Source organism: Mustela erminea, chromosome 1, assembly GCF_009829155.1.
Source record: "Mustela erminea isolate mMusErm1 chromosome 1, mMusErm1.Pri, whole genome shotgun sequence".
Lineage (NCBI taxonomy): Eukaryota > Metazoa > Chordata > Mammalia > Carnivora > Mustelidae > Mustela > Mustela erminea.
In genome coordinates this window covers 12,215,256-12,236,491 of record NC_045614.1, presented here as the reverse complement: position 1 = coordinate 12,236,491, position 21,236 = coordinate 12,215,256, and the positions used below count along the sequence as shown (strand labels likewise).

Sequence of the window (21,236 nt, the reverse complement as noted above, 5' to 3'; positions counted from 1 at the left end):
ATTGATTAAAGCTCAGAGGTTGGCAAAACCCTCTTCTGTCTTTCTTGCTGCTCACCTCAGCAGTGAAGGCACACTTTTTGAAGGCTTCCATGCATGGCCGAATGCAGCTTCTGGGATGCTTCCTCCCTTCTTCCCATGTCCTACTCAATGACATGTGATTCACCCTGGCCCCTAGGTTTCTCTTCCTCTGTTCTTGCCTCTGAGAAGGCTCTTTCCGATGGTTCCACACCTTATCCCATTCTTTGGGTGCTTCCCCTCCCTCGATCTGTATGTGGCCTTCTTCCTGCTCCCATTGGGGTGCCTTTACTCAGCTCACTGGCCTCTGGCTCCCATCCTGTCCTTTCTTAGCTGCCAGTTGGGCTCACCTCATGCACCCCTTATGTGCCTCTCTCCCATCAGTAGTGCCTCTGTCCCAGCTGTCTTGCCTTGATTCATGCCCAGGCACTTCTTTCCAGAACCACATGGCCGTTAGTTCTGGCCGAAGTCCCCAAAGTCTGGAGCAGGCCTATCCAGTTACATCTGCCTTTGGAAACTATTACAGTGCACAGTATTCCCCATTTTCAAATGAAGTTCATTTGGGGAAATGCCCCTCTCTTGTACTGAGTTCCTGGAGCACCACTCTTATGAGGTGCTCTGCAGGCTGCTGCCCAGTTCCCCACCTCCAGTGCGCCCTCAGGCTCTGATGCCAGATGACTGGTTTCAGCTCTGGGTGCTCCTTCCCCATATTTAGCACCATGCGAGAGGTATCAGGAAATGGCTTCATATCTGCAAAGCCCCCCTCCTCTCCTGTAAGTGTTCTTCCTGGGCTAGTATTCTCCCAGTAGAGTATACCCATCATAGAGGTTGCCATAGGAGCCTCCCTCCCTTTCTCAAATCTCTGGAGGACCCTGAGAGGGCACAGACTAAAATAGTCACCTGGTGTCTTGGACACAGTTGGGCCTCATTAATACTTAAGTTTAGCATCGGATACTAAAGGCCACACCTAGGCTCCTTTACATTGCCCTGCTAAAACATACCCGTCCTCCAGAGCCTTGGGTAATAGCACTAGTGTTTCTCCACAGTGTCTTCCCTCCTGTGAGATATAAATGATTAGTGAATTATCTAGTTTTGGGTTTTGAGTGTTTGTCATCCCATCTGTGAAAAACCAAAAGGCATTCATAGATCTTCTACTTGTTTGGTGAAAAAGAATAAGGAACAGTCTTTCCTCTTAAAGCAAACATGGATTCAGTTCTCAGACTGAGTCTGTAAGATTCAGGGTCTTGCATGTGATGGCCTTTGCCTGTTTCTGCCTGGATCCCCTCTCTGCAGCAGCCTTCTCCTTGTAGCAGTGTCCTCTCCATGTGGTTACTAGCCAGTTAACAGCTAGACCTGCAGTCAGCCGGAGCACCCCGGAAGGAATGCTGTCTCCTTGACCAGGTCAGTTTTGTCAGTTCTTGGGCTCACACTGCAACTGGGACGTAGGTGTGGGGGGTGGTCAGCCTCAGGCGGGGAGTTCCAGCTTGCCACAGCCTCCTAGGACATACTCAGCACTGAGTTGTATTTACACAGCAAGCTTTCCCTTCGTGCTTTTCAAATTTGGTAACTTGCCAGAACTGAACTTACAAAAACCTTTGTGGGGACTTTCGTATAAATTACACTTGGTTTGGGGCGCCTGGGTGGTTCAGTGGGTTAAAGCCTCTGCCTTTGGCTCAGGTCACGATCTCAGGGTCCTGGGATCAAGCTCCGCATCGGGCTCTCTGCTTGGCAGGGAGCCTGCTTCCTCCTCTCTCTCTGCCTGCTTCTCTGCCTACTTGTGATCTCTCTTTCTGTCAAATAAATAAACAAAAATTAAAAAAAAATACACTTGGTTTGGGGGCACCTGGGTGGCTCAGTGGGTTAAGCCTTGATCTCAGGGTCCTGGGATTGAGCCCCACATCGGGCTCTCTGCTCACCAGGGAGCCACCCCCCCGCCTCCTTGTGATCTCTGTCAAATAAATAAATAAAATCTTCAAAAAAAAATAAAGATTTTATTTATTTATTTGACAGAGACCATAAGTAGGCAGAGAGAGAGAGAGAGAAGGAATCAGGCTCTCTGCTCGGCAGGGGGCCTGCTTCCCTTTCCCTCTCTCTGCCTGCTTCTCTGCCTACTTGTAATCTCTGTCTGTCAAATAAATAAAATCTTAAAAAAAATAAAAAAATTACACTTGGTTTGAATTATAAAAAATTCATGAGCAGCCAGAGTGCCTGGTGTGTGGTATGTTCCAGAAAGAAAACCATGACAGAGCCAGTGAACTTATTCTATCTTTTTTTGTCCCCTTTGCCTACCAGAGTGTGGTTGTAAAATCTGTCTGACTTCCCCAGCCAGAGAGGTTTTCTTACCCCACTGAACTCCTGGGTTTATTACTAGAGATGCTCATTACATACAGGCAGTTCCTAGATTACAGAGTTCTTATTTCAGGGACTAGGTTTAAAGGTGAAACTTCCTTTTTCTTGCCAGTAGAAAAGTGTCAGAAAAACAGTGGACAGAAAGAATGCCAAATAGTACATGTTTGAACAGATGTTTCTTCCCATTAATAGAGTGTGGGAACTCTCAGCACTGCAAGTAAGGGGTGGGTTAGTGTGTTTCTGGAGGGCAGTTTGGCAGTAACAACATGGACCCGGGATGTGTGGTTTTGTTAGAGTAACTGGACCAGGTGCACAGAGTTGCCGTGGCGAGGATGCTCGTGACAAGATTTGTGGTGTTGGCATGTCCCGAAGCAGGGGTCGTTTGTGTGAGGGGAGGGCACAGGATGGGGTGCTGACACAGGCATTGAGCTGAGGGTCTTGCACCCGTTGTGCCGGTCACAGAGGTGCCCGTTTTTATAGCTCTCTAAATAAGCTTTGAAAACTTAGTTAATGAAGTGGTAGGTTGAGTGTGGATTCATTTTTAGGTTATCAGCAGTTACCCTGTAGGATTTCTTGAATCAGCAAATATGCATTATTTTCAGTTACCAAGGAGGTGTTCTCAGTGAGTGTGAGGCTTCACCCTGCGGACTTAGCAGTGGACTAGGTGGGCTACTCTCCCTTCCTGTCCCCAATCACCAAACAGAATTACTGACTTTTCTTGATGTTTCATGAGCTAGAGGTGCAAAGAATTCTAATGTAAAGGATATATTTGGGGGCTTGCAAATCATCCTCTCTCCCACACCGGCGGGGTCCTTTAAAAATTCTCATTTGTCATGAAAACCTGGTTTGTTGCTTATTCTGCCCCTTTTTACGTGGATTCAGTATGTGTCCACAGCCCTTGCCTGCACCTGGTCAGTTCCTTTCTCTGAACCCTGTGTCCCTCATACCCCTCCCCGTTGGTACTTGATCCCTCTTCCCTGCTGTCGGATACATCTTTGAGGAAAGCAGATACGGGGCCCTTTTGGTCAGTGCATGGAGTGGCTCTCTGGTCAGCTTGACAGCTTTCCACCAGAGGAGCTCAGCCCTTGGAGGCCACAGCCATGTGTTACTCTGAGTGGTGCCCATCTGAATGCCTGGTTTCTGATGAAGGCTTTTCTCTTCCCTTGTAGAGTGCCCAGTGAAGAATGTGATGGGATCAGTAGCATGTCTGCGGAGAGCGGCCCTGGGACGAGATTGAGAAATCTGCCAGTAATGGGGGATGGACTAGAAACTACCCAAATGTCTACAACGCAGGCCCAGGCCCAACCCCAGCAAGCCAACGCAGCCAGCACCAATCCCCCGCCCCCAGAGACCTCCAACCCCAACAAGCCCAAGAGGCAGACGAACCAACTGCAATATCTGCTCAAAGTGGTGCTCAAGACACTATGGAAACACCAGTTTGCGTGGCCTTTCCAGCAGCCTGTGGACGCCGTCAAGCTAAACCTCCCTGTGAGTAACCTGGGCAGGGCCCAGGGCTGCTGTCTTCCAGGTCTCTTCCCATGTTGCTCCTGGTGAGGGTGGGCTCAAGGTCGGGGCAGAGGGTGTCGTGGGCAGAGATATCTTTGGGGCCCAGCTCTGAAACCCCAATACTCACAAGGCCCTTGAATGAGTGGTTTCAGTTGTCCTGATGGTTGGAAATAGGAAAGGGGAAGAGAACGTGCTGACTCACATAATAACTGGCTCTTAGATGTTAGGATCCAGGCGATACTATGTAGAGATATTGAAATAGGGGTGAAGGTGTGCTTGCAGCTTTCCTTCCGATTCCATAGGGGAGCTGAAGTGGGAGCAAGCATAGTCCAGGTCCCCTACTTCTCTTACATGGTTGTAAGTGGAGGTGTGGTTGGTCACACTGTGGAAGTGGGACTGGTTTGCTGCAGTGTCTTCTTCGGTTGGTACCGGCATCATCATCATTGTCATCACCCAGAGCACAGGACAGGAAAAGGTAGTGGAATCCCAGGGAGTAAGCGCATGCAAGGGCTGGTTGGCGAGCAGAGGTACGGATGCAGCTGTGCCCTCAGAGGCCTCTGTGCGCGCCCTCCACCTGCTGTGCCATAGCCACAGCACACTTCTTCCTGTTCTTTTGTACCCCTCCTCTTCTCTTCCCTGGAGAGTTTTCCTTTTGCCCCATTCCTAGCAAATGGTTCTGGAAATCAGTTTGTATCTCAGGGAAGAAACAGGATAGATGCTTTTTTTCCTGTTCTTTTCTTCAGAGCATCAGGGATTGATTGTCTTTAAGTTAACCCCTGCTGAGGCACCTGGGTGGTTCAGTGGGTTACGGGTGACCTGCCTTCGGCTCATGATCCCAGGTTCCTAGGATTGAGCCCTGCATCTGGCTCCCTGCTCAGTGGAGAGCCTGCTTCTCCCACTGCCTGATGTTCCCCCGCTTGTGCGCACACATATGTGCGCGTGCTCTCTCTGTCAAATAAATAAATCAATCGGAAAAGAGAAAAACGTTAACCCCTGCTGTTTGCTACATCCGACACACTCCCAGATGAGGAATTATGTGATTACTGCCTTAGCCCCAGGCAGCGGTCTGTGGGTGTTAGAGCTGCACCATTGTAGGAGCCTTAGTGTCTGACCGGCATCCAGTTTCAAGAAAGATGAATACAGTAGTGTGACCCTCCTCACAGACAGAAAGTGTCTGTGGCAACCGTCCAGTTATTTCTGTCTGCTGAATAGGTGTCATGCGTTTGGGAAGAGCCAAGTCAGGAGGATGCACTTCAGGTCTGGATCATGAATCGGCTCAAGAGAGGGGATGGAGACAAAAGAGGGTCCTTGCGAGATCTGGGCTTCAGAGGCCACTCTTTTCTGTTGACCATGAGAAGGAGTAGAGGCAGACAACCTGTCACTGGGGTAGGTTCTTGGGAGAGCTTGCTACGACGGCATAACCTCGGTCTGGGCTAGTGGGCTAGACTGGGCCAAGGCCAAGCCACGCAGGGTCCACAGGTGAGGGTGATCTTCTCAGAGTAAATGCAAAGGATGGGGACAGAAGGAGTGGGGGGTGGGGTGGAATGCAGGGGGCGTGAGGCTTTGACAGCACCAGAGGGCAGTGGGAGGCCTACAGAAGAGCCAGGGGAAACACCAGCAGAGAGCAGTCCCCCCACCCCTACCCCGTTCCCACATCAGAGGCTACAGGGAGGTCAAAGAGATGAGGATTCCGACCTGACCCTCCTGTTGGCCTTTAGGAGGGCATTGGTGACCTTAGGAAGATGTGACGCAGAAGTAAAAACCAGATTCCCGACGGTGTGAATGAGAAGGTGAGGATGCGAAGCCATCATTTCAAGAAATTTGGCTTTGAAGGGAAAGCGTGGCAAGGCGAGAGTGGAGGAGGGGTTGGTTTGTTCCAGGAAGATACAGAGGGCTTAGAGGGTGAAGACAGAGGAGAAGGGGGTGGTACTGGGGGACCTGAGATCCCGAGGAGGCAGTGTCCCAGCCAGCGGTACAGACATGGGTGTGGGTGGTCTGTAAGGCCCAGTGGTTGGGGAGTTGGAGGTCATTCCAACATGGAGGTCAGGCTCCCCAGAGGTCACAGGGTGAATCTCTGTCTCTGTTACTGTTGGACGTCACCATCACCCCCAGCAGCTCTGACTCGGAAGAAGAGGCCTTTGGAAGGTGCCACTGGTCTGGTGTCTTCAGGAAGGTGGGAGAGCAAGGAGCTGGCCCAGAGGAGCAGGGCAGGGCTGGTCAGCTGAGAGCCATGTCATGCTTAAAGCCTGGTTTTCCGGGGACCTCTCCCCCTCCTTGAGGAAATGTTAATATAGCCAACAAAAGAAGGGTTCCTTCTTTTTCTCTTTTCTGACACCTTCCAGGAATCTTGACCCGAGTTTTGGCCTCTGATCTTTGCTGGACTTCTCACTAGAATGCCTGCCTCTCTGTTCAGTAAATGTGTATAGTTGGATTGTTAAGCCCCTAAACCCACCGCCCCCTTGTCAGTGCACTCTGCCCTCAAGCACTGTCCTGTCTGGCCTTGAGCCACTTGACAGACTATGGGCAGTTCAAGCACTTGACGCCACTGTAGGCCATAGAATAAAGTATGTTTCCACTGGGGCACATATGTTTGGCTTTGGTAGGTCTCTTGGGAAAGGTGGTCAGAGCCATAGTATAGCATAGAAAGTCTGGTGCAGTCTGTCTTCCTGGTCTCTTGGCCAGGGTACCCAGGCATGCTTGTGCAGCCCTCGTCAGGTCAGGGACATGATCTCTGCCACTCGTCATATGTAAGCTAGTTGTTTTTGTTCCTTTCTCATGGGTGTCAGAGCAACCTAAAACCTCACATGCTGTGTTCACCTTTTCAGTACTGTCCACCATTTCTAGGCAAGAGCTTGGTACTTGCTAAAGGATAGACCTGTCTTTTCTGCCATCGGTTCCCACTTGGACTTGTTCTGATACCCCAGTCATACCCAGTTACCGGAGCCTCTGAGATAGCGGGCTGTGGAGTGGGCCAGATGACACAGGTCCCCCTGCCTTGGCTCTGTTTGATCCTTCTATCTGGAAACCTGGTGTGTTGCCTCTTCTGCCCCCAAGATACCTCCTGTGGCGGTTTTTAAAAATAAACATTTAGTATAGGTTTAGATTTAGAGAAAAGCTGACAGTAGTAGAGTCTGATTTGAAGGGCTTTAGGGCATCTATACCTGCCATCCAGCTCCTTCTGTTGGGCACTTGTAGAGTAAGATCTGAAGCTTTGAGGGGTGGGGTCTGTGGATTTTTTTAAACTGAGGATTGTACAGATTGTCCAGATTCCTCATTAACCTGGGTAGTTGTTCAGATATATCCATGTACCACTAAGGGATCCTTAGAAAGACTATGTGCTAGTAAAAGAAATGGAAGTGCGATGAACTTGAGTGAAGGTGGAGGCTTCTGCTCCCTGGTTCTTCAGTATGCCCAGAAGCAGGGAGTCCAGTTGTTCCAGGTGGGCTTTACCGCTGGTTCCATAGGATTTTGTGTTTTATGGACCAATAACATTTCAAATGGTAGAGGAAAAGTAGAACTTGCCATGGGTTGTTTCTTTAGGTAAGAAGTGCTTTTAAGTGTTTTCCCCATTATATATTAAAAATTAAAGGATTTTACCATCACCACCACCAACAACAACAACAAAAATAGAAAGAAAGCATAGATCCTCTGTAAATACAACCTGTTCCCAGACCAGGCAGTTGATAGACTTGCACATTTCCCCTCCAGATTGCCAACCAACATTTAAGAATTCTTTCCTTGATTCACTTTATCTTGGGGTTCCCCTTGAGATTGCTTGCTGAGACCATGGAAGAGCTTCGGTCTTTGCTGTGGCTCTCATCTGTGCTCCTTGAGTGAGATCCACAGGCCCACTATGAGTGCTGCATGGCCGGGGAGGTGACACTGGCCTTTTGCTCTCTTTGCTCTTCAGGATTACTATAAAATCATTAAAACACCTATGGATATGGGAACAATAAAGAAGCGCTTGGAAAACAACTATTACTGGAATGCTCAGGAATGTATCCAGGACTTCAACACTATGTTTACAAATTGTTACATCTACAACAAGGTGAGATGTGGTGGAAGATGTCCAGCTGCCCTGAGGGGAGGGGAGGGGTGGAGAAGAAGGCTGGCATATCTGGAGTCTGTGGGCAGGGGTGCTTGGGAGCAGGTGGGATTAGTCTAATGGGATATCATTTGGAGCAGAAATAATGGGACCCGTGGTTTTGCCTGTGACTGGGTGTTTCTTTTTCGGGGAGGAGGGTGCTGGCCTTGTTTGACTTTCAAGCCGTCCTTGTTAGCTTGAAGCATGTGCTTCCGGTGCCCTTGGGATTTTAGTTCTTGAGCATGTCTAGAGAAGGTGTGAGGAGGACAGTGACGACTCATTAAAAAGTCCATTTGGGTGATGTAAATGGTCAGGAAGGAGCCTACTAAAATATAGTTGTGCAAAGGTGTGCTCAAATTTCAATGTGAGAGAGGGTGTGCTGGGGCCCACTGCATCTGAAACTGTGGACATGACCACTGACAACTGGTGGCCATAGAATTGAATGTCCCCTGATCTCACATGTAGACCTGAAAGTCACTTCTTAACCCCGTTAGCCAAACCTTTTGGCTCGGCTGTGCCATGAAGCCAGATCATTTGTTTACAGTTCAGACCACAGATGTGATTAAAACCAACCCTTTCATATAGAACGGCTCTGGAGGGAGACCCTATACAGAACTCAGCTTTTGGCCTCTGCTGGTGTAGTGGGTAAAATTGCCCAGAAGAGATGGGTAGGTGAGTTTCTTGAAGTTTACTGTGTTTTTTTAAAGTCTTAGCTCCCACCACTAAGTTTAAGTGACATGTGCACAGAAAAGGTTCTCGGGTTAGAGCTGAGTGGGAATAGCATGTCGTAGATGAGGCAACAAGTGGGGACCCATAATGCAGTTCAAGATAGGCATGGCCCCGAGCCCCGATGAGCTGCCTTGAGGGTACACTGGGGAGCATTATCAGAGCCCTGCTAATGTATCTGTGGCAAGAAATCCTGTGTAATGCAAGTATTTATAGTGAAGTTGAATTGTGTCAGAGGAGGGCTTCTGTCAGTGATTGGCAGGGCTTGTTAGATACTTAAGGCATTAAGATGGCTTCTCAGGCCAGAGCTTAAAAGATGAGAGGGAGGTGCAGGTGGATGGGTGCTGGTACAGGCACATGAGCCTTCGTGATATCTGGTGGTGTAACTGTTGTGGCCCTTGAGGGTTCAGATCGGGAAGGAGCCCGACTATGATACTTGATGCTTTGGAGCAGGGAGTGGGTGGCACAGGGTGGGGAGCTCTTGCTCCGTCTGGAGAGGTGGTGAGGGCTTTCTGATGCTCACCCCTGTGTCTCCTTTTCCAGCCTGGAGATGACATAGTCTTAATGGCAGAAGCTCTGGAGAAGCTCTTCTTGCAGAAAATCAATGAACTGCCCACTGAAGAAACTGAGATCATGATAGTCCAGGCAAAAGGAAGAGGACGTGGGAGGAAAGAAGCAGGTAGGGTACCTCCGGTGCGCCGAGCACTGTTGGCCTCACACTGAGACAGCAAGGACATTGGCTTTCCTGTTCCCCAGTCTTTGGTCCTTCTCCAGGTTCGGAGGGGGCAGGAGGGGAGGGTACTCTTAGTGTTGGACACGCCCCAGAGGGTCACTTGACTGGGTAACCTCCCACAAAGTAGAAGTAATTGGGCCCTGCCTTTTGATTGACTTTGGTTAAAAAGAAAGTGTAAATTTTGCAAAGCATTTTTAAGTTTTTTGAATTCTTCACTCCATTTAAAAAGAAAAAATTTTTAAGATTATTTATTTATTTATTTGTCAGTGATAGAGGGAGAGAGAGCGAGCAAGCACAGGCAGACAGAGAGGCAGGCAGAGGCAGAGGGAGAAGCAGGCTCCCTGCCGAGCAAGGAGCCCGATGGTGGGACTCGATCCCAGGACGCTGGTATCATGACCTGAGCCGAAGGCAGCCGCTTAACCACTGAGCCACCCAGGCGTCCCTTCTTCGCTCCATTTTAGAGAAGAGACAGTTTGCCAAGGGCAGTTTTAATTCCTAGTCCCTATCTTGGAACCTCAAGGTTGGTTATTTGAATTATTTTTAAGATGCTTATGTCAGAGCCAGGCCTGCCTTATGATGCTGCTGAAGTCGAAGTGAAACCCTTCACTCTGCCCCTGTCTCTTAGCCTGACACAGGATTCTAAAGGCCAGCTGGCGGGGAGACAATGAAATGTTTCTGTCTAGGAAAAGCTCTACCAGCTGCCTTTTGCATCTTGCCATCCTCCACTCTGTGCTGAGGTGGCCCATGCTGTGAGTCATTTGCTTCTCTCCACAGAGGGCTTTCACCTGGCTTCCCACCCTGCTCAGAAGTGGTGGCTTCATGGGAGCAAAGGTGCTTGGCTGGATCCCAGGCAGTGCTGAGGCGTAGCCAAGGAGAGGTGGTCCTAAGGGTCACCCCTTAGCTGTGGATCCGGCTAAGAGGTGTCCTGTATCCTTAACAATCCAGGAGTCCTGCCCTTGTGGCCTGGGACCAGGAGTTTGGTCTGCACATGGGACAGACACAGGGCATTGTGTGTTTGGGCTCACGTGCACAGCTGCAAGGAGGCAGTCTGAGCCGGTCACAAAGGGCAGCAGCCGTCCAGCCTCCTCCTGCGGCTCAGGGAGGTGGAAGCTTGCCAGTTTCCAGAAACCTTGGCCAGGGCTCCCGATGCTGGCTTCTTGCCAGAATTGCTTACTCAGAAGGCAGCGCTTCTGGGAATGAGGACAGCTCTGTCCAAAAAGCGCCAAGGAACATTTTTCCGCTCTCCTTCTACCGTCCTGGTGCTAACTCTCAGCATGTGTTTCCTGCTCCTTTGGCCCAGGCCTCCGTGCTTTTGAAGGCGTCTTTGTGCCTGATTTGGGGCTTGAAGCCAGGATGCCTCAGGAACTGTGTAATGCAGTGTGCCACTGCTCTCAGAGAACCTAAGGGCAGGTGGACCAGTTTGGCTGAGGTCTGGGGTGTTCGAGTTGTTCTGTCTCTAAGACTAATAGTCACCGTGACAGTGTGTGCCATGCGCATGCAGATGTGTGTTCTCCACATGTGACAGTGTTCCCATAAGGTCAGCCAGCGTGTGTTGGGCTCGGCATCTAACCACCTGTCCCTTTTATGATTGATAGGGACAGCAAAACCTGGCGTCTCTACGGTACCAAACACAACGCAGGCATCGACTCCTCCGCAGACCCAGACCCCCCAGCAGAACCCTCCGCCCGTGCAGGCCACACCTCACCCCTTCCCTGCGGTCACCCCAGACCTCATCGTCCAGACCCCCGTCATGACAGTGGTGCCTCCCCAGCCACTGCAGACACCCCCACCGGTACCCCCTCAGCCACCACCCCCACCCGCGCCAAACCCCCAGCCTGTGCAGAGCCACCCGCCCATCATCGCGGCCACCCCACAGCCTGTGAAGGTGAGCATCCTGTGCGTGTGTGTGGCCCAGCCCGGTCGCTGGCAGGCTCCTACCACCTCAGCTAGCACACCTTCTCTTGTCTTCTCCGTAACAGTGAGGCTGGCAGGAGACAGTCGCTTGTCCCTGCCAGTGCTTCATGCGGAGCCTGGCCTGGTTCTCCAGGCACTTGTGGGTATTTTCTGGGGGGATTGTATAGGCTTTATTAAGTCACAGCCTCGAAGCTGCTGCCCTGCTGGCCCACAGATTCCAGAGTTGAGAACCTAAATAGTCTCTAAAACATGCCTCCTGTGGGGATGGGGGTTAGTGTGACGAGGCTTGGCTCTGAGTGACTTCCCTGGCGTTAAGTAGGAAGCTGCTTCTGTAGCTTTCTTTGGGCTCCAGTGAGCAGATTCTGCACTTGGGTGTGTGCTTCCTCATGCCCCTGGCTGGGGTCCTGTCCCAGCTGCAGAGCAGAATGGTGGGACAGGGTCTGTTCTTGCCTTGGTCTTTCACCCTTGGAGTTACTTTTGAGCCCTATCCCCCAAGAATGTTGGAACCCTAGAAAGGACCTGGCTTCAGAAGTGACCTGAGGGCCACCTGTGCCAGCTGCCACCTGTGACGACGCTTGTTGCACGTGTGCTCTTGGCAGACAAAGAAGGGAGTTAAGAGGAAAGCGGATACCACCACCCCCACCACCATCGACCCCATTCATGAACCACCATCACTACCGCCAGAGCCTAAGACCACCAAGCTGGGCCCCCGGCGGGAGAGTAGCCGGCCTGTGAAGCCCCCCAAAAAGGATGTACCCGACTCACAGCAGCACCCAGTGCCAGAGAAGAGCAGCAAGGTCTCGGAGCAGCTGAAGTGCTGCAGTGGCATCCTCAAGGAGATGTTTGCCAAGAAGCACGCAGCCTATGCCTGGCCGTTCTACAAGCCTGTGGATGTAGAGGCTCTGGGTCTGCACGACTACTGCGACATCATCAAGCACCCCATGGATATGAGCACGATCAAGGTAAGCAGATGCCCCTCCCAGAGCTGGGGGCGGGGCTTCCTGGGACAGAGAAGGGCAGAACCTCCCAGGCTAGTCCAAGAGGAGGGCCCTGGCCTTGGGCTCTGCTGAACTATGCCTTAGTAGCGTCTCTCCTCCTCGGCTCAAAGAAGCCCTGCGCCCCCTGCTGGGAATTGTGGAGTCAACCTCCAGGACCGCATGCTTGGGCATTTTCTTCTCTGACAGCACTGCTGCCCCCTTGTCTCGGGACAAGCCCTCTGTGACCTTGGGTCCCACTGTCCATAGGCAGCTTGCACAGTAGATGCTCCAGGACTCGTTGAGGGTTGGTGACTTTGCCAGGCTGTGTTATGCAGGGGGCCTTGATGTCACCTCTCTGTAAGAGGCACACAGTGCTGGCATTTTCATTGTCGTATTATTTTGAGACCGTTTTGATTGTTTGTTTATTTTTTATTTGTAATTTTTTAAAGATTTTATTTATTTATTTGACCAAGAGAGAGAGATCACAAGTAGGCAGAGAGAGAGAAGAAAGCAAGCTCCTTGATAAGTAGAGAGCCGGACGTGGGGCTCAAGCCCAGGACCCTGAGATCATGACCTGAGCCGAAGGTAGACACCCAACCAACTGAGCCACCCAGGCGCCCCATGTTTGTTTATTTTAAACTGTTTTGCGTTTTTATTTGGGAGTGGAATAAACATGGCCAAACATGGGACAGGCGGGGGTGGAGCACAGTATTTGTGGTCCCCTCCCACTTTTTTTTTTTTTAAGATTTATTCATTTTAGAGCACATGAGCTTGTGGGGAGGGGTTGAAGGTGAACGAGGAGAGGGAGCGAGAAACTTCAGTAGCCTTCTAGCCGAGAGTGGAGCCCGACTTGGGGCTTGATTTTATGACCCGAGGTGAATCCAAGAGTTGGACACTTAACCATCTACGCCACCCAGGGGCCTCTGGTTGTGTTCCTTTTCAGTGTCCTGTCCTGTGTCATCAAGATAAGTGTATGTCAGGTCAGAACTAGTCCTAGTCCTCCCCTTACAGTCTGGCTTAAGCTCTGCCTCCATTTATTCTGTGTCCTCTTTCCCCATAGCCCATCACAGTGACCAGGGTGGGTGGGGTTGACGTAGCAGGGCATTTCCCAGCCCCGAGATTTGCTCTTGAGTGTCTCCTTGTCCACTTGACATAGAGAAGAACCAAGGTGTTGATGACCTCTCCTCTGCTCCACTGAGAAGCCAACTTGCTCCTACAGACAGCTCTTCTGGCATCCCATCCCCTTTGGAGCAGGGGCAGACATAACCAACAAGGGACCTGTCTTGTCTTTTTAGTCTAAACTGGAGGCCCGAGAGTACCGTGATGCTCAGGAATTTGGTGCTGATGTCCGATTGATGTTCTCCAACTGCTACAAGTACAACCCTCCTGACCATGAGGTGGTGGCCATGGCCCGCAAGCTCCAGGTAAGGTTCTGGGGAAGCTCTTAGCACAACATCCTGTGGTAGGCAGGCTGGAGTCCTGGGTAGGCCAGATCTCCATGGGCCTTTGTATGTTTTACATCTTTCTTTTGCTTTGGTATGATGCTGTATTGTTTTGAAGATGAGCTCAAGTCAGGATGACATGTCATTTTACATTGAGATTATATCATTGTAATTAAAGCAGGGTGGTTAGTTTGGGTCTTGGGTACTTGGGGTTTTGTTCTGGGGTGTCCCACTGAAAGTCCCCTGCCCAGTAACTACATTTCGCTGCCCTTGGCCAAGAAGAATGCACATGCTGTGAATGGCCCAGTGTGTCTCCACAAAACAGACCTGTCTCACATTGGTGGATGACACTCAAAATAGTCATGTTGACAGAGTTGTGAGCTGAAGTAACTGTTTTCCTGTGGGCACTTCTTCACTGGGGCCTTGAAGTTTTTTGCCTTCTTGCTGTAGGGTAGCTGCTTGTTGGCATTCTGGGAGGCCACATTTCCCTTAGGGTTGTCTGGGGATTGTGGCACCTTTAGGTTGAGCCGGGCGGTACACACGGTCAAGCAAGTATAGGTGGAGCGGAGGGGGACAGATGACACATAATGTATGAACTAACTTCATTTTGCTCCATTTAAAAAAGGAAAAGTGTACCCAGATTTCAACAGTGCTTATCTTTGGGTAGAGAGATCAGGAGTTAAGAATTATGGAGAATTGGGGCACCCGGCTGGCTCACTCAGTGGAGTCTGCCACTGTTGATCTTAGGGTCATGAGTTTAAACCCTACACTGGGTGTGGAGATTACCAAAGGGAAAAAAAAATCTCTTAAAAATATGGAGAATAGGGGTGCCTGGGTGACTCAGTGGGTTAAGCCTCTGCCTTTGGCTCAGGGTCCTGGGATCAAGCCCCCCATTGGGCTCTCTGCTCAGCAGGGAGTCTGCTTCCCTGTTTCTCTGCCTGCTTCTCTGCCTACTTGTGCTCTCTCTTTGTGTCAAATAAATAAATAAAGTCTTTTAAACAGCATATGAGAATAAATCTGTATTTAGTACTTTTATGTAACTTTTTAAAAAATTCTTTAAAATTACACATGTAAACAAACATTTCCGGCCTTTTCTCCCCAAGACCCTGGGTTACTCCTGCTCTCAGTCAGGACCGACCCTGGGCTGGGTTACCTGCCATCACAAAGGGGGCAGGCAGTTTGGTCGGAGCCCAGTGCCAGTTTGCACATCTCCTGTCCTACTCCTACCTGAAGGCTGGGTGAACAGTGGTTCCTAACACCTGGGTTTCCTGGCCATCTGTGGAGTGCTTCCAGGGCAGAAGTGAGTACTTGCCTTTGGCAATTTGTGGATCTGTTCTGCTCAGAGGCTGCCTGAGCCCTTTTGCTCACCTGCCTCCTAATGCTGTTAGCTCCACATGTTGTCGCAGACTCACCATCATAGTGTCTCCTACCTCCACACACTGTATCCAAGGCGTGGTCTTTGCCATTCCTTCACTTGGCCCGTGGTCTGTGTCTTGGGCCACCTTTGGTTCGAAGGGTGTGTCCTGAAGTTCTTATGGTAGATTAAAAAAACTTATTACTAGTATGAACCTGGCTGTTGTTATTTTAATGGCACACCCAGCCTCAAATGTTCTTACAGTTTTTACTGTTTGTTTTTCGGTCTTATTTTTGCTGAGGTTTTTTGTTTGGTTGGTTTTTTGTGTTTTTGTTTGTTTGTTTTGTTTTTTTTCAGATGGGGGGTGGCTTTTAATTTGGTGCTCTCTGATTTCTTCACAAAGCTGCCCTTTGTTTACTTCTGCATTTCCCATCCTTAAAGGAGCTCAGACTTTATAATTTTATGTCAATTCTCCTATGTGGCCACCAGGTGGCAGTGGTGCCCTCAGATCTGTCTTCAACATCCTCTTGTGAGGACTGGGGAAACCCATACCCTTTATTTGCCCTCTTGCAAACAGCTAAACCAAAACAAGTTCTCTCTAAGCACCAAGATTGCTATTCTGAGCTACTTTACTTTAAAAAGAACAGCAAAGATATTCTAGTGTGCTCTCTCCAGTTTCTGTGCCTGTTTCAAGTGTTTTGGTTTTGGTTTTGATTTTTCTTCATTTTTCTCCTGGGAGTGGCATGAACATGGCCCAAACATGCAGTTTACCCATAGCAAGAGCGCTGAGCTGTTTTCCATACAGTACCCTTTTTCTGGACATTTTTTGTTCCAGACACCAGGCTGGACTAGATGAGGTCCTTGCCCTGGAAGAGGGTACATTTCAGGCAGGGGCAGTGCCTGGGAGCCATTGGGCATGGGGCTGCCTCTGCCCCTAGCCTGCTTTGCCCACCTCAGGGTGGGTTGCAGTGTTACCGGAAGTAATGTCACTTCTCCATTGCCACAAGGCAGGTGGAAGTATCTGCTTCAAGTGCAGAGTTGCTGTGAAGGGTTTCTTGTCTGGAAGGGAGTTGCTGTGCCTTTGTTATTTCAGGCTTTTTCCTCTTCTTTTTTGAGCTTTCCTGGATCAGCATGCTTTAGATGGCTAGATTGTCCAGAAGGGAGGAGGAGCAACCAAGTCCCTGTCCTTGTTTGCCTCTTTAAGAGGTGTTAGACCTGCCTTCTCTTAAGTAGGTTGTATCCAGGGACTGAGATTTACCTGAAAAGTTATATGGAAAATGGTCCACTGTGTTTTCTTCTTCTGGTTTCTAAAGTCCAGGCCTTTAGAAAAAATTCGCATCCCACCACCACCTGGCAGCCACGGTCACAGAGACAGCCAGTAATGTCTGGACTCAGGGTTGCTTCGGCCCAAGGGTGGCTTGGGCTAAGGCCTGCCAGCCTACCTGGTAGGCCCAGAGCTGCTGGTGGTACTCTCCACTGCTTGTCATGAAGTGAGGAGTCACTTAGGATATTTTGGCACTCATGTAGATCCACCAGACTTACATTTCAAGAAAAAGTGAAAATTCAAGGTGGTATACAATTATTTTTACAGCAAGGAAAAATGAAAATTGCATTGGGATATCCTGCATTAGATCTCAGAGGCAGGAAGCTTTTGAGGTGTGCGTAAATGTATGTGTCTGGATGTCCTCCACTCATGGCTGCATCTCCAGTATCTGGCACCTAGTGGCCTGCCACTGCCTGCATTCTCCCCACCACCACCCCCATCCTCATCCTCTGGGCCTTGGTATGCCCAGGTATGGCCACGCCCCACAGCCACATCCAGACTTGGCCCCCCTTGACCTTTGGGCACTCCAGCAGCCAGCTTAATTAGAGGAGGCCTGGGGTGTGCTTCCCCATGAATCTGATGCAGCCCAGAGTAGGTGGCCCAGTGAACCTTCTACCAAGAGGAGAGGCATGCTCTGAAACCAGCTTGCTTTGCTGATTGATGCTTAGAGTCTTGGTGTGGGTGGAGGCGATGGCATAGGGGGGAGAGCCGGCTCCACCTGGAGACCTTCCCAGTCCTAGCGTGGGAGGCTGAGCCCCTATTCCCCTAGAGAATGCTGCTTGTTGGTATTCACTGCCCCTCATCAGCACCGTCCTCCCTCACAAGACCTTCGGCCAAGGCGCGTTTCATTTGGTTTTGGCATCCTCTTGCCTGGCTGCACACCCTTTCCACCCATTCTCCAGCTGGCCACTGGGATGAGCACCCGGATTCATGAGTCACACCTTTCTCTCCTTAGAGCCATCCTTGCTAGATCTTTGTAGCTGTTGGCATCTTGTCTCCCACTCCTCCTGAGCTTTCAGGTTTCTCACAGGCTTTCCGCCACCCCCTTTCTGTTTCCACCTTAAGCACCTTAGAGCACTTTACAATTTTCACGTTCACTTCTTGAGGGCAGGGAGCACATTGTTTGTGTTTACCATTCAGCAGGCCCTGGCAAGTGCTAGTCTATCTCAGTGACTTGGGAAGGTTCTTCTGCAGTAGCCTTCAGCTCACTGTCAGGCCAAAGAACATGTCCCAGGATGTCCCCCACTGGAGCCAGAGCAGATGGGAGGAGGACAGGTCTTGTAGCTGGGCGTGTCCAGGAAGCCAGAAGCCCCAGCTTGCAGGCCCTGCAGTTCATTCCCAGCCAGCCCACCTGGCCTCCTATCTTGTGCTCTTCTCTGTTTATGGTCTTGGAATGACAGGGCCCTAGAGTATCCTTGAAGTGGAAGGAGCCTCGGGATGAGTTCTCCCCCCACCCCTTCCACAACAGCCACAACGTGTTGGGGAGCAGCAGGATGTCCTTGTGGCAAGGGTAGTATTGTCTGGCGGCTGGCAGGAGAGGCTGGGTGTACGTGGATAAGTGGCATGAGGCAGCTCCCACCTAGTCAAGGCTCATCTCCCAGCAGCACCGAGTACTTGGCCGTGCTTCCCACTCTCCTTCCTGGTGGGGTCCTGACACTTCAGGCACACTCCTTGATCCTGCGCTTTGCCCATATCCAGGGCACTGTGGGGCACGTCTCTTCAGCAGCCTGGGCAGTGATAGTCTCTGCGCATCCCCTGGGTGTGTAATTCTCCATTGCCCTCAGACCTGCTTCAGAATTTATTTCTGTGTGAATTATAAAGGCATTACCCTTTCAGCACTTAGTCTGGTAGCAGAACCATTTAGACAGCAGTCTAGGTTCTCACCTTATTAGGAAGAGGAGCTCCCTTGAAGGAGGCTGAGGTGGGTGGAGGGGACAGCATGCAGTTGTGGACAAACCTACTCTGTTGCTGGGGTCACCATTCCCAGCTGCCTTGGGGCAGGGAAACCTGAAGCTGTGTTTCCAGAGATATAAGGGGAGGTTTCTAGGGCCAGCTTTGTCAAGTGGACCCTAGTTTGTTTGACACAGCAGCTCTGGAGCTTGCTCCCGCGGCCCTCTTGGGCCATGCTGCTCCGAAGTATCAACTCACACTTGAGGAAGGCCTCCTCCTTACAGGAGATGACATGTTGACAAACGTTTTCCAGGCTTAAGGCAGGTCCTAACATCCTGCTGGGAAGGTAGCTGTGTTCTCTTCACTGCTGTCCTCTGTCCTGAGTCATTACTGGGTTTATGGTCCCAGAGCCCTCGGGGTAGGAAGGGACCCACCAGCTGGCTGATGAGGCAGCACAGACGGACTCCTGTGCCCAGGTGGAGCTGTTGCCCCCAGGCTTTGTGACCCCACGTGGAGTACCATCAAATTCTTGGGTCTTAGAATTTGAAGGTCTCAGTCTCCCATCAAGGGATCCTGTCTTAATAGTCCTGGGACCTTTGCTTGGGTCACTGGCATCTCACAAGACCTCACTCCCTCCTGCAGCTCATCCGCCGGAACCCCCATAGCCATTCTCCTATACTTTCCCACCTTGGCCGGGCATGCCCTGGAGACACCTCAGCCAGTGGCATGGCTGTGCTCAGTTACATGCCCTGCAGGTGATTTGAGGAGTGGGGAGGCGGATGCAGATGTGCCCACTGTAGCAGAGGCTCAGTCGCCTCACTGGACATTGGCTCCATGCCAGGCACGTTTACTGCAGGGCTGGGCCATTGCATGTTCTGTTTCCTTCGCCTGGAATGGTGTCCAGAACTATAGAACACACCCACTTCCTGCAGGAGAATGACCCCGAGGTGTGTAGAAGCTCCTGTTCTGTTCACTGCTGTTGCTTGGTGCCCGGCCCTGGCATCCAGAAGGCTCCCTCAGGAAGTGCTGAGTAAGCACCTACCTGATGAGAGCCTTAGGGCCCTCTTTGTGGGTCCCTCCTTTGACCCGTCATCTATCTCCAGTCCCCAAGCAGCCACCGTCAGTGGGCCAGCTGCCTCCTGTGACCTGGGTCACATGTACATACCTGGGCTGTCTCTCCTGGGGAATGGGGGCCAGGCCATGGCAGGAGCATATTTCATTTCAAAGTGAAGTTTGTGAGGAGCGTTGGAAGAGCTGGCAAGGGGCCTTGGCCCACCCCTTGCCTTAGTGGGCAGGGTGGGGGGGGGGTCATCATCAGCCCAGCCCTCTTTGACCCTCCTGCTTACTTCCTCTTGAGTCAACCCTAGCAGCCAAGGACGCTGTGGTGATGCTGAGCCACATCCCAGGCAGCCCCCTGCCACACATGCCTGGGCACCTGGGAGCCCTCATGGGCATGGCTTCTCCCCCACCAGGATGTGTTCGAGATGCGCTTTGCCAAGATGCCAGATGAGCCAGAGGAGCCTGTGGTGGCCGTGTCCTCCCCGGCGGTGCCACCCCCCACCAAAGTGGTGGCCCCACCCTCGTCCAGCGACAGCAGCAGTGATAGCTCCTCAGATAGTGACAGCTCCACTGATGACTCTGAAGAGGAGCGAGCCCAGCGGCTGGCAGAGCTCCAGGAGCAGGTGAGGATGCAGGCGGCCCCATTCGCAGTCCCCCAGAATCCATGGCCTGGGCAGTCAGTCTCTCTCCACAGGTCTCCATGACATGGGGAGTTCCAGCAGGAGCAGGATTCCCACTGGTCTCCGTGTGCCGGGTGCACATGCATTCTAAACACACAGTTAACCTTTGAGCAGTGTGAAGCCATCTGTGCTTCAGAAATTAGTGTATAATTTTTAACTCCCCCAGAAAACTTAAGCAGTAGTCTGCTCTTACCTGTAATGTAGTCGATGAGCTTATGCTTTATAGGTTATACCCATTACGTACTGTATTCTTAACAATAAAGTAAGGTGTTAATAAAGTGAAAAAAATGTAAGCAATAGAGGATACGCTTACAGTATTGTATTGATTGTAAAAAACAAACTACATATAAGTTGACCTGCATAGTTCAAACCTAGGTTTTTCAGGAGTCAGTTGTACATACATAGGTGTTTGTTGGGGAGATGTGGCTGTTCTCTGGGTAGAGGTGAGGCTTCTGGACCCTTCCAGTATCTGGAAGGAGGAGCCAGAGCCAGGATATCCATCTCTCCTGGGGCCCTACAGGCCAGAGATCAGGGCCACCCTTCTAGTCACCCTCCTTCCGGATGGTCATAGATGGGCATAGATGCCAGCTCCCCTGGCAAAGAAGGACAGTGGCCACCCTTGGAATCTGTGGCCTGGGTGGGCATGGGCAGTTTGAAAATTTGGTGAGGCAGCAGGTCACAAGGCTGAGGGCCAAGCACTCTCCCCGTGCTTCCCCCCCCCCCGCTCCCTTACACCTGGGGCTGCACACAGAGACTAGGATGATGGGTGTGTGTGTCTTGCTTGTCTGTTCCACAGCTCAAAGCCGTGCACGAGCAGCTTGCAGCCCTCTCCCAGCCCCAGCAGAACAAACCAAAGAAAAAGGAGAAAGACAAAAAAGAAAAGAAAAAGGAAAAGCACAAAAAGAAAGAGGAAGTAGAGGAGAATAAGAAGAGTAAAGCCAAGGAACTTCCTCCTAAAAAGACCAAGAAAAATAACAGCAGCAACAGCAATGCGAGGTCTGTGCCTCCCCAGTTTACCTTGGGTGGGGACCCCTGCCTGCCGTGATGGGTAGGGAGGCCGCCTCTCTGCCCTTCCCTCTGGGATGGATCTTTGGCGCCCACTGTGTTTGGGTAAGGAGGAGGAGCATAGCAAGTAGCACGGAGTGGAAGGCGAGAACCAGGGCACGGTTTGCAGTCTGTCGCC

At 51.0% G+C, this 21,236-nt stretch overlaps 1 protein-coding gene across 7 annotated transcripts in view; it reads left to right on the top strand.

Annotated features, from left to right (window-relative positions):
• The window catches only part of BRD4 (bromodomain containing 4), a 94,267-nt gene that overhangs the window by 54,685 nt on the left and 18,346 nt on the right, over positions 1–21,236 (top strand). For 6 of the 7 annotated variants that reach the window (XM_032313966.1, XM_032313955.1, XM_032313950.1 and 3 more), the window contains 8 exons: positions 3,534–3,852; positions 7,781–7,918; positions 9,224–9,359; positions 11,009–11,298; positions 11,927–12,289; positions 13,600–13,728; positions 19,787–19,996; positions 20,850–21,049. In XM_032313966.1, the coding sequence (XP_032169857.1) occupies positions 3,568–3,852; positions 7,781–7,918; positions 9,224–9,359; positions 11,009–11,298; positions 11,927–12,289; positions 13,600–13,728; positions 19,787–19,996; positions 20,850–21,049 (1,751 nt within the window). In that variant the 5' untranslated portion in view covers positions 3,534–3,567. Of the gene's footprint in view, positions 1–3,533; positions 3,853–7,780; positions 7,919–8,539; positions 8,627–9,223; positions 9,360–11,008; positions 11,299–11,926; positions 12,290–13,599; positions 13,729–19,786; positions 19,997–20,849; positions 21,050–21,236 lie in introns of those variants that run through there. The other variant, XM_032313973.1, reaches the window with a different exon arrangement.